Consider the following 12,573-nt stretch of genomic DNA (forward strand, 5'->3'; position numbering starts at 1 on the left):
GGGACTGAATTTCAAGGTAATAGTAAGAAAATATGGAGATTCCTATGCACCACAAGTAAACAAAAGAGGGCAGGAATGCAGCTAGTTGCATTTGAAAGATGGAGTTTTCCGAGGCACACCTATTAGCTAGGTAAAGGTTAAAATACGAGCAAAATTCTGCACTGCAATTCCTCGAAGGATTCAGAATCTACTCACAGGTTTGGACAAAGGTTTTGCCCTCCAGTTTTAGCCTTGTTTAAGACTAGCAATGCTATTTCATTGCAATCTGCAAAAGTGGTTGTTACTAACCTGGTCAGATGTAAAGAACAACAGTATTTTGATATAGCAGAAGTGTCAAAATGAGTTTAAGAGTAAAATATTCAGTGGCTTAATCCTATGACAAGGCTGTTGTGTGACTGCAAATTAGGCCCAAAATCACTGAAAGTGGTAGAATCTGGCAAAAAATAGTAGATAGTTGACATTGACTACATGACTGCAGAACAGTGTGAAGGTCATCAGCACTTGTTTTTTACAGGTACGTAAAGCATGTTTTTTAATATGAATTTTCATTTCAGGTTGCAATAGATCAATTTTAAACAGTATTAAAACAAGGCTGGTATATGCTTGTTTCTCTTTATTAACTATAAGAAAGCCAGCAGTGTCTACAGAAATTTAACTGTTAACCAATAACAGTAGCATATTTGACTTCACTCACCCTGAAATTGCTCTTTTTGTAATGGTTAACTGCCCTGTTGTAACTCACAGCAGGGGGGTAATTTTCCCATCAGAGGAGGTAAGATAAAAGGAAAGAAAAATTCCTGCCATCACATGTGTTGAAATCTATTTGGAAAAATCATCATTACAGTACACTAAAAAATTCCAGGCAGGAAGTCTAAAGCAGCTTTGGTCTTGCAACAATTAGTGGGGAAAAGGAAATGTTAAAGGAATTCAGATTGAATTTAAGGCATTTTCTCTTTATTTACTGCCAGGTTTTACGTTTCCTTGTACCCAAGGTGTGGCAACAGTCTGGTAGAGTCTAAGTCTTTGTATTTCATTATGCAGCTTCCTGGACAAAGCAAAACATACAGCATTAGAACGCAGAGCTTAAAGTCATGCATGTCTAAAGTGTTTTCAGGAAAACAAAACTTATCTGTAGTCAGAAATTGTTTGGATACATGAAAGACTCATCTGTTAATTGAGTAAGCCCATGAGATGCATGCTTGTTTAATTTATTATCATTTTTTAATAGTCTGAGGAGATAAAACAATCTATTATTCTGATAATGTAATATCTAAAATTACTTCCCAAACACTGGATAATATGGAGATCATGTTTGGCTGAAGATGAGCAAGGAAAATACGGCTTCAAGTGGATCATTTGTTTACAAAGTGTTCTAAATAGCTTAAAGTTGAGATTATATCAGGATGATTTCATGATCTATTTATCAGTGAAATCCAAGGGAATCTTTTTATTATATTAGAGGTTGGATCTGGTCCTTAATGTGTATATTAGTACAATTATTATATGTGCTATGTCATGTTTACTACATAGAACTATGGAAAATGTTTAACTCAGAAGAATGCAGAATCAACCCACTTTGACTTTATATTACATTCTTTGAATCACAAATGAGTTATTTTACTTTTTGTCATTCTGTTTTATTCTGTTGGTTTATTTGTGTAAAAATAAATAAATAAATAAATAAAATTGTGCCCAAGGATATCTTTGTGGTCTTTGGCATTTGAGATTCATTTAGTGAGGTAAGTCACCCGTGTATCTGATTAACTGATTGCAGGTTTGGGCCAGCTCAGTAAAAGTGATATTAGCTCTTGCAATAGAGCCCTGATTCTGAAGAGAACAAATTGTATCTGACTTGCTCAACCAAAGAATGATAAAAGTACTTTAAAGCTTTTAAATACTTCCGGAATGCAAATAGCTAAATAAATTTACCCAATTACTAGGAGGGTGCAGTTTAATTTTGTGTTATTTTCAAATTTTGCCCATTCAGATAGTAGGCTGGGGGAAAAGCACCCAAATAGTATATGTAACATTTACATATCATCTCAAAGAAACATTCAGAGGGCATCATGTGAGTAGGTTCATTAAAAAAAGAAAATCCACTGCCTGTACATATTTGTAATTAATTTGTGAAGTGTGAAAGCCTAATTTCAGCTCTATTTATAATCTTTTTTTTTGTTTGTTTGTTTTTGTTTTTTCCCCACAAATATCAAGGAATACCAAAAAGAAGACACTGCCTTTTTTACCCGTTTGTTGTGGCTTGCCTGTGTCTTCACACTGATCAGCTGAATAATATTTTTGTGAATTTGATCTTGAAGGTCTAGTAAAAGTCTGTTTTATTCCTGAGAGCGAAAAAACTGACCATTTAACAAGTAATCCCAAGATGAATTGGTGAGGTGATCAAAGATGTGTTTTTCACCCAATCTTCTCGTGATGTCAAGATTATTTCTTTTTTTAAAAGACAGCAAAGTTTTTCCAGATTTTAATAGCTTAAAATTCTGAGGAGCAACTATGTGGCCACCAAGTTTAAAGCCCAGCCCAAGCTCCTGCCATCCCACCCCACAGTGCTGCAGGATGAGCGCCCAGGAGACCTTCGCTTAGGGATGCACCCAGAGAATTGGCCATCGGTGTATGACCGAGGTTCGTCCAGTGGGTAAACACCTTGTGCCTCTCAAACATGTCTTCAACGTTCACGGTGTTGAGACCAGTCCTCCGTGCTGCCCGCCCCAGTGGGGCCAAGCATGGCGTTATGGTGGGGTGGGTGTTTGACCTGTGGTGGGGTCAAACTAATGCAAGGCCAAGCGGGCAGACGCCTCACCCATGGGCTCACCGGCACCCATGGGCAGGGCAGCCCCTCCAACGACTGGCCGCGGGCAGCGGTCACCCACCGGTACCGACTGCTCGCCCCACGCCGCCATTTCATGACAGCTCTGCCTCATGTCACCTGGCCTGGCCTGGCCTCCCCTCTCCCTGCCCACTGCCCTGTGTGGCCAGGTGCCCCCAGCTTGCTGTGGAGTGCCCCTCCACAAGGGGGCGGCCCAGCCACTGGAGCAGAGGAGTAGGGACTGCCCTTGACTGCCCTCCTTGGCTCTGCTCGGTCCTGTTCCTTCTGCTCCCGGTGCCTTGTGCCCTCCCGTCCCTCTGCCCGCCTCTGGGCACAATGTCTCTCTCTCTCCTTCCCCCAGCCACTCACTGCCTGGTGAATAATTCAGCAGGGTTTTGTGCACGCTGTACGCTGTCCACCTTGTGGAGTGACCGCTGGTTCTGGGCTTAGTCTGCCAGCCGCCTGAGGGGTTCTCGCCTGGCTGGGCAGGGAGGAGGAAGAGGAGAGGTAGGATAAAGTATCCAGAGGGAACTGGCGTGATAGAGGCAAGTCACTTTCCAGGACAGCAAAGCCAGAGGATAATGACCCTGGGGGGCTATGAGTCCGAAGCTATCCCAGTCCATTATTTCCCTGCTGCTTGGGATCCACTTCCGTGTGATGTTTTGTTGCATGGGTGAGTGCAATCTGTGTGAACCTCCTGTGCACCAGGGAGTAGCAAGACCTGGTTGCCTAGGAGGAGCTGCTCTTTGAGAGGCAAAGCAGAGCCGTGCTGGAAACCCAGGGGAGGCTGAGATCCCTCCCCACAGCTGCCAGCTCCCTCCTTTGCCTCCTGGAGGTGGGCCCTCCTGCCGCGGCCCTGCTGTGGCAGTTCTCAGGGTGGAGCTGAGAGGGGTGCTCAGGCAGGAGCCCTCTCCCAAATAAACAGGTACAGGCAGTGCTCCATGGTGGATTTGGCTACACAGCAGGTTCTGGGCTACCGAGCATGACTAGTCCTGGCACAAAGGCATCGTTCCTCTCGCAGCCGATGGTGAAGAGTGTGCTGGTGTATCGCAATGGGGATCCTTTCTTCCCGGGGCGCCGCATTGTCATCAATGAGAAGAAAGTGTCCAACTTTGAGGTCTTCCTGAAAGAAGTGACAGGTGGGGTGAAGGCACCCTTTGGAGCCGTACGTAACATCTATACCCCCCGGGCTGGGCATCGTGTCCGGCAGCTGGAGGAGCTTCAGAGTGGAGAGCAGTATGTGGCTGGTGGCAGGGAAGCCTTCAAGAAACTGAAGTGAGTGGCTGAAAATTGACTTAAGATTTATATGGAACTTGAATATCAGCATTTGGGGTTTTGCACTGTGGCAATACTTGAGACCTCCCCCCATTCCCTGCACCCCTTTTATTAGGCATTGCACAAAACGGACTAAAAGGCCGTGTTCTAAGGCAACAAGAAAGTTAGGTATTTGTGACAGAAAATACTGCAAAAGAGCTTCGGAGGTGAGCCATAGAAAGCCTGCTATAATCATTAGTCTCACAGTGCCTTCTCCTTGACATGGTGATAGAATTGGAGAAGCAGTCCTTTACCCTGAAGGTCATGCTGTATTGGCATGTTGCTGTGATGGATGTGCTTCATGGAGGGATAAGTGTCAGTCTTTGTGCTCAGTGTTAATAGGGAGAAAGCTCTAGAAAGGTGGAGTGTTGACAGTGTTGTAGCAAAGTTGATGAGCCTGGGAATTTAATTCCCAATTTTTCCTTTCTTGCTTATTTTTCAAAAGTCTAAAATATTCTACTAAACTGTCCACATCTCCATCCATTTCTGTTCATTTGGCTTTCTTATGATGACAATAGCTGAGTTCCTCCTGTTCTTTAAAAGATTACTTTGCTTTGTTTTCCCTGTGAAGACATCAAGAATTAAACTGATATTTTCTCTATTTTCTAGTGACTGACTAGGAGAATATCGTGGAGCAGATCTGTGCTTTTATGTGTGGTTTCCTGAGTGGCTCTGAATGTGATCAGTAATGATTCTTAATTCTGGCAGTGAATTTTGTTGTCTCAGCTGCCTAATTACAAGTTTTGTTCAATCTTTGTGTGTGTTTTTTGTACAGCTCATTTTAAAAAATAATCTCAGAATTAGGAATCCCTTTCTGGGGGTGGTTGGGAATTTATATGGTAAAGTACCAGCTCTACAGAACCTTGCTGTCTTGATCATGTACCATTTTTCAGGAGAGCTCGGTATGTTTCAGAATACAGCTCTGTGTGTAATGAACAGGTTTTCTATCAGCAGCCTTACCATTTTTGTCACTGTTTCTAAAAAGTTATTGAAGTTTCTGGGGCTTCAGTGGCAAAGTTAGAGAGAAGATGTATGACAGATTAAATATAAGCCCCTTTCCCATGCTGCTCTCTTCCATGTCAAATGCAGTGCTCAATTCAAGAGCTACTGTATCTTTTGGTATTAAATTTTGTGGTCCTGTGAATGGGTTAAAGCTGTTAATTCTCAGCACGTTTCACCTCTCTAAATGTGTTTTATGTTCAAGAGACAGGCTAAAAGTAAGTAAGTGTTTGACAGTAGCATGCACTGTGTAGACAATTGAGTGCCCTGGATTTATTTTTGATGGGAAAATGCATTTATTTTTGTCATTTCATATTTTACGATCAGAGTTTTGTGGTGAGAGCTTTTTGGACTTTTATAATTGCAACGTGCAACAGGATACTGAAGTATTTAAGGTCAATGAAGAGAGTACCTTCAAAAAGGCTAACTTAAAGCACTCAGTAAAAGCAGGCTTTTAGATATATATCCCTTGATAGCATGTGATAGTCCTACGCTGTGGGAAGGATGAACTGGATGACAAGATCTTTTCTGTTCTTCTGTTCAGAGTTAGGGTTCTTCACTATTAGTATGTATTTATATAGTACTGTAAAAGTAGGGAATGCTTTTACAAGCATTATTTAAGGCAGGCTGGATTGTTTAATGTTGAACTTGTGCTTAACTAGATTGTAGACTGATAATTAGGGGTCCTTCTTAGCCAGACAGGTCAGAGGAGAGGAGGGGTCAGTTGAAAGGATTGCTTTCTGGAAGAAATTGGAAGAATTAGAGAAATGAATGTATGTTTCTGTATGTTTCTGTATGTGTCACGGGCAAAGATAAAGTAGTTGCATCTGTGGGAGACCAGAGCTTCTGTCATAAAGGATCTGACTCTGGTCTTATAGCTGCAAGAATTTGTACGTTTTTACTTTTTTTTTTTTTTTTTTTTCAGTGATGCTTGTCAGATTCATTTGTGATAGACTAAGCAGGGCTGAACTTTGGACTGACGACTTGTGGCACCCATGTGTGGGAGCGTAATAGAAAGGAGAGAATATCCAAGGAAAAGCAGGAGCTGAAATTGTCATCGTTCCACTTCAAGTGGTGCATTTGTTTCTTCGCAGATGCCTTATGCTGAGACTTAATCATTTTTTTCCCTGTCCTCAGTGAATTCTAAGCTTAACTGCTTTCACCTTTGGCACATGAACCTCTGTCAATTTTAACATCTTGAGATAGATACTTCTGAGGTGTCTCATTCTACAGCAGTGACAGCTATGAGAAGTAGAAACAGCTCAATGTGCCTGCAGCTTCTGCAAGCTGAATTCATGAGAAGATCAGCTCGCAAAGCTTTTAGAGTTCTGACAAGGAAACGGAGTTAGTGTGGTCTGGGTACCTGTCTGTTGGCCAGTTTCAGGGTTACTCATGCTTGAAGGCTTACTTAATTCCTTTTCTTTGGAAAGGCAACATACACTTAGTCCATCACGGTGTGTTTTAATTGTCACTTTTGTGTTAATGCAGTGTTTTTGTGGGAATATGTACCCTAATGGAGTGCAGTAATGTTCAAACAGCTATATTTTGTTTTTTTGTCCAGTCTTGTATTTTGTTTATTCTTAAAATAATTGTGAATATTCTATTCTTGCATCACAACTGCAGTAAAACAGGATATACAGTTTTCAGGTGTGTCCAAGTCATGTTGAAACATAAGTGGTACAGATCCTCTTAAACTAGCCAATGTCCTGGTTAAACTTGGGTATGGACGGAGGCTTTAAATATATCAGACTTAGGGTGAGAAACTAAGAGGCAAGATGATGACTTTGAAGACCCTGATAAACTGATATCATGCTGAGGTTTATTGATCCACCTCACAGTATTATGTGAGCTTCTTTCTGACAACTAGGTTACTGACCGTCTGTACTAATCACCATTGATGTGAAGTTAGATGGTTATCTCTCCCCCATCTTTTGTAATGGCCCAGAGATAAATGTTTTGCTTGTTACTGAATGGAAATTTTCTTAGCATCTTCTGCGTTTTGTGCAGTGATTTATTTTTGTTGGACATGTTTTAATGACAGGATGGATGCCCACCAGCTCTGTATTTTTAATATCATCTTCAGGTTTTAGTTTACCAACTTTTTATTCTTCTTATAATCGCTATCGTGTAGATTTATATTAACACTCCTTTAAAATCTTGAATTAGTTATCATTTGTGTTATAATGAAGCATGATAAATTTTAACAGCTTCAGTGTGAAAAAAAAAAAGTAAAAATATTTGTACTGTGTAAGTTAGATGCTTCTGTAGATAATCAATAGTGTTGTCCTTCCACAGCTATTTGGACATAGGAGAAACAAAGAAAAAACCTGCTGAAGTCAACAATGAGGTAGGATATCTGAAATATTTAAGAAATAACCCTGCAGTTAGTATTAGTGGCATGCCTGCATTTACACCTTTTTTTTTTTTTTAATATATATTTATTGTGTTCAGAAATAATACAATTATCTAGCATTCTGGTTATAATATTTCAATAACTATTGCTCTGATTGCTCTGAACATAACGAACTGATTGTCTTCCATTCTGCTTTCTGAATTGCCACATCCACTCATAAACTTTCAGCAAAGAAAAATTCATAGTGTTGTCACTGATCATAAATGTTTTTTTTTCATTCAGAAAAGATTATTGGAATTAGAACTTTGGAGGTTTTGGACCAGGAAATTTTATTCAAAATACAATATTTTCTCTGGAGAAGAGTCATTTTTGATTGAAATGCTTCTTCCAGTCACTGCCAGTGTCAGTTGCAAATTTCTAACTAGTTCTAGTCCATGATCTTCCAACCTCAACAGTTTTGTATTAATGGCATTACACTATGACCTAATGACACAACTGCAGGTTTCAAAAAACTCGGTGGGTTTGGGGTTTTGAGACACATGACTCTGCCTTATTTTTACTTTTTTAATTCTGTATATGAATAGCAATGATTCCCAAACAAACATTTGAATTTCAGCTTCTGCCTGACAAGAAGCATCAGCTCACAAATTTTTCCATTTCTTCTGCCTTGTGCTCTCATGCCATGTTTCTAGCAATTTAATGTTTTGTGTGCCGGGTGTCTTCAGACAGTAGGATACCTTGTAAAAGAAGACTCTCAAAATGGAGGGCTTATTGCCAAAATGACATTTCCTGTGATACTCTGACTCTTTTTATTCAGAGGCTGTGAAATATGACACATGCATTTTATAAATGATAATGACTTTGTAACCTGTGTTTGTTTATTTGTTCAATTGTTCAAATGGGCACAGTCAACAGGAAGATCAAATTCAACAGAAAGTCAGAGATTTGATTTACTACAAGTGCTGTATAAATTTACTGTAAATAATTTCTAGTTTATTTATGCAATTGACAAGAGCATTGTAGAGAGAGCTCTGTTGTTTTTGTGTAGTTCTTCATGTCTCCTTTTTTTTTTTTTTTTTTTTCCCTAGAGGAAATAGAACAATTTTCAAAAATAGGAAAAACTAATTCAACACTGATGAGTCAGCATTAGGGTTATGCTCTGTTTCTGAGGTGTATCTAAGAATTAGCAACATATCTACACATATGCACTGCCTTTCTGATATCCTTTATCCATAAATTCAATTTTTGACCTACAGCATTTTCTTATTCCAGCCCTGAGTCTCCTTTGATCAAACTTTGTGAATTTTGCTGAAACTATTTACTCATGATACTACAAGGTGGACAGACAGAATCAAGTAATTCATATCACTTTTAATTGTGATCTTAGTAACAGATCATATTTATTTTTTTCAGTGGGAAAAGTTTTGTACAATAACTATACTGCATTTATCTGAATCTTCAACACAAAAGATAGCTCTGAACCTAAAGAAACCCCAACCTTTGAGTGTATGAGCAGTCTGTACTATTTTTTTTTCTGAACATCTGAATGTGTGGATAGTACCATACTTTATGCTAAAACATTATCCAGGTGATATGTATCTAGGAAAAAGAAAATGTATCTATCTAACAAAACTAAATACTAAACAACATTAAATGCTAAACAATACTAAAAATTTATCTATCTAAAAAAACCAGTATCTATCTAGGTATCTAGGAAAAATAAAATGATTCTTATCTATTCAGGACAAGAAAAAGATAACCTGAGACAATCGCTTCAAATTATCTCTGAAAATGTGTTGGGTTGCATTCATTAATTTGTGCAACTCCCATTAATAGTGTGCAGTGTGACTAATTCCATATGCCTGTTGGTGAGCAGGTAGTTGTCTTCATGAAAGAATATTAACCAAGTTCTGATATTACCACTTATCAGGATAACCACAAGGCTTGCTACTTTAAGGCTAGTTTTAAGTCTGTTTATTTTGCTGCAAATCCTTAACAGACTCTGAGGATTATTTTATTATACATACATTATATGTATATACATATACAGAGATTCTGAATATAATAGAAATTCTTTTCACTTAGAGAACTGGTTGTAGAAGTTGTTTCCATTATTTACAGTTGCATGTTTGGTAAGAGAGGCTTCTGTTACTTCTGTATTCAGTGCTTGTTGCATTCTGAACACTTTTGGCTATCTCAGGGCTTTGAAGTAAACCAGTATAAGCCATCTGTTACATCAGATTTTTTTCCTCCTGTTTGACTAATATTTGCAATCTCCATGGTCTCTGTAAAGAGTTGAGCTCTCCACGTTAAGTTTAATTTATGTAATTGATTTATTTGAAGAGTCCTAAAAATGAAATAAAACATAGTACTGGTCTACAGATTTTTATCTGGGCCTACAGAGAAATTTGTGGGTCAGATCTGAGTCATAGTGTTCTGGTGGGCTAAGAGGGTGGGGGCAGGCTCACTAATGCACTCACAGACAACTCCAGGCTAAAATCAGGGTGTGATCTTTGCCAGGACAATTCCTGGTCTCTTTGTGCTGGTGCTGAAGTATTAACCAGCTCTCCTTCATTAGCTCCACTTCTTTTTTCTTTCTTTCTTTCTTTCCTTTTTTTTTTTTTTTCCTTTTTTTTTCCCCCAAACATTTTTTCAGATGTGATAGAATTTACCAGGGCTCTGGACCATGGGCTATTCGCATGATCTCAGTAGTGCTGCAGTTAGTCCGAGCCTTGAGACAACAGTAACTGCTCTTAAAGCATGCTCCTTAGGGTTGCCTCCCACCTTTCTCACCTGGCAGCCACTCAGCTCTCACAAGAAACTGGTCTTTCTCTGAACATGACCTCAAGGGTAAGCAATCACAGATTTTATTTTATTTTATTTTATTTTATTTTTCCTCTTTATTCCTGGTGGTATGTTCAGAATTGATGATTTTTTTATTTTTATTTTTTGTCATTGTTGTTCCCCATTGGAGGAGATGGTCTTGAAGCTATTAGTGCTGGCTTGCCCTAGACCGAGTTTTGGAATCACACTGAGCCTGGCCTAGTGGTGATGACAGTCATTTCGCCGTACGTGCATAGTACTGTTCACCAATGATCTGGAAGGGTTAAATAGATGCCACAGGATTAGTATTTGGAAAATACATGGTCAACAATTAAGGATGGTATCTTCATGCTTATGTACAAGCAGATGAATTCTGGTTGTATGAAGCACACACTTCGGCATTTCCTACCTGATGAGTGTTTCTCAGTGTAGGTTTTCCTCCAGTATAACAAATATCTACTTCCAATTCTGGTTAGTGAAGAGAGAGGCAAAAGGAATAAAAACATTCAGTCACTGTACATTGTGTATTTGTATGCAGCTGTAGGTTATTAGTTAAACTGCTAAATGTTTGACATCTGCTTTTGCAAGTACTTTAATGTTGTTCTTTGAAGGCAGCATCTCACTTACTTTAAATTTGCATATAACTAGAAAATGTGTGTCAAACTAGAATTAAAAAGAAGGAATTCTTGTTCAGGATATGGTGTAAATACAGTGACCTATATTCAGAAAGAAGAATAGATGGGAAATACAGAGTGATAATTTACTAAGCACTCTTCTCACTTTTGTCATGGAGTGACAAAACAGAGTAAGTACTCTATCAGAAATAGGTTTTTCTACTGACATCTGTAACTGTGAGTCTGGTCTTCTAGGAAAGTGTTCCTGAGGAAAAAAACAAGCACCACCACCAACAAAAAATTAAGGAATCTTCTCTATCTCAAGGCTTCCAAGAGCTTATCTAACAAAATCCCTTAGTGTCCATTCCTGTAAGGTGGTGAGATTTAACATTTAGGAATGGGTTCTGCCCCTGATGAGAGCAGTATTAGTTCTCTCTGTTATGCCCTGTTTCATTTGTAGCTGGAGCTTCTCAAATACCATGATTCTGCCTTTGCCTTACCTGACACATTCGGTGGTAACAAGGATGTACAGCTTATAGCTAGTAAGTAAGTGCCCTTTTTTTTTTTTTTTTTTTTTTGGTGTGTCCTTTACAAATGACAAGAGGAGCTTTGGGGAAAGTTTGGTCAAGAAGTTTTTGATGTAGGTATGTTGTTACAATATATCAATGAACAAATGATGTCACACAATAATTCATTAAGCACTATCCATCTATTTAATGTGAAAAGTGGAACATGCAAATAGATGTGATTGTCTGTAGGATGGGTCAGTGCTGAAATAGCTTGATAAAGCACATTTTATTCTGTCTAAGCAAATAGATTTATAGAGAGTCTATACCACAAAATGCCTCATTGTGATATCATCAGCAGACTTCATGGGCTGTCTTTGGTCAAAGAAAAATGAGGTGGAAAGAGTGTATGTATCCCCCACCAGTAGTGAGGCTCAATCATTGATAAGAGTTGTGTCTTCAAAAATATTTAAAAAGACCTCATTCGCTCTACTGATGTGAATCAGGCTTCAATGCGGTCTTCAATGAAATCATGTCATTATCTGATAGTATTTATAGTATCAATTATATATTTATTTAATCCAGTGCCTTAAAATCTAATTCTTTACCAGTCTAAAGCCGGCAAATGACTGAAGTATCTAAGTCAAATGTTCAGCTGATGGAAAAATAGTTATTTTTATTCACTAATCTGTGCCAGCTGTGGACTTGAACTTATAGTCCTTTTCTGTCAAGTTTTGTGTATAAACCAGCATCAGTACGGAATGAGAGAGGGCTATTCTGTCATCTTACTGTAAATGGTGTGCTTTGATAGGAGCAAAGCACATGAAAATGGTACTTAACTTTTATTATGTTTCTAAGCAGCAAGAGCTCCAATAGATTCTCTTCATGGGAATGTCTAGTTCAGTGATCATTGACTTCAGCAGACTTTTGAGCCATACCCAGTGCAGGAAAGGAGATGGCATGCTGTAGGTTTTGAAAAAAAAAATGTTATTTTTATATACTTTATAAGTATATTGTTTAACAGTCACTGGATTGTGAGGATAGTTAGAAACCTTATTACCTTCTTTGCTGTTGCAAATCATCATAAGACTGTCATACTTAGTGCATGTGATGAAGAGAATAGTTCAAGAGAAAATGGATAAC

General features: G+C 38.8%; 1 protein-coding gene across 1 annotated transcript in view; it reads left to right on the forward strand.

Annotated features, from left to right (window-relative positions):
- The first annotated feature begins 2,457 nt into the window (after positions 1-2,457).
- DCDC2 (doublecortin domain containing 2) overlaps positions 2,458-12,573 on the forward strand; it is a 63,892-nt gene continuing 53,776 nt past the window's right edge. The window contains 3 exon segments of the mRNA XM_040545703.1: positions 2,458-4,096; positions 7,430-7,481; positions 9,361-9,363. Of these exon segments, the coding sequence (XP_040401637.1) occupies positions 3,804-4,096; positions 7,430-7,481; positions 9,361-9,363 (348 nt within the window). The 5' untranslated portion in view covers positions 2,458-3,803.

This window comes from Cygnus olor, chromosome 2, assembly GCF_009769625.2.
Source record: "Cygnus olor isolate bCygOlo1 chromosome 2, bCygOlo1.pri.v2, whole genome shotgun sequence".
Lineage (NCBI taxonomy): Eukaryota > Metazoa > Chordata > Aves > Anseriformes > Anatidae > Cygnus > Cygnus olor.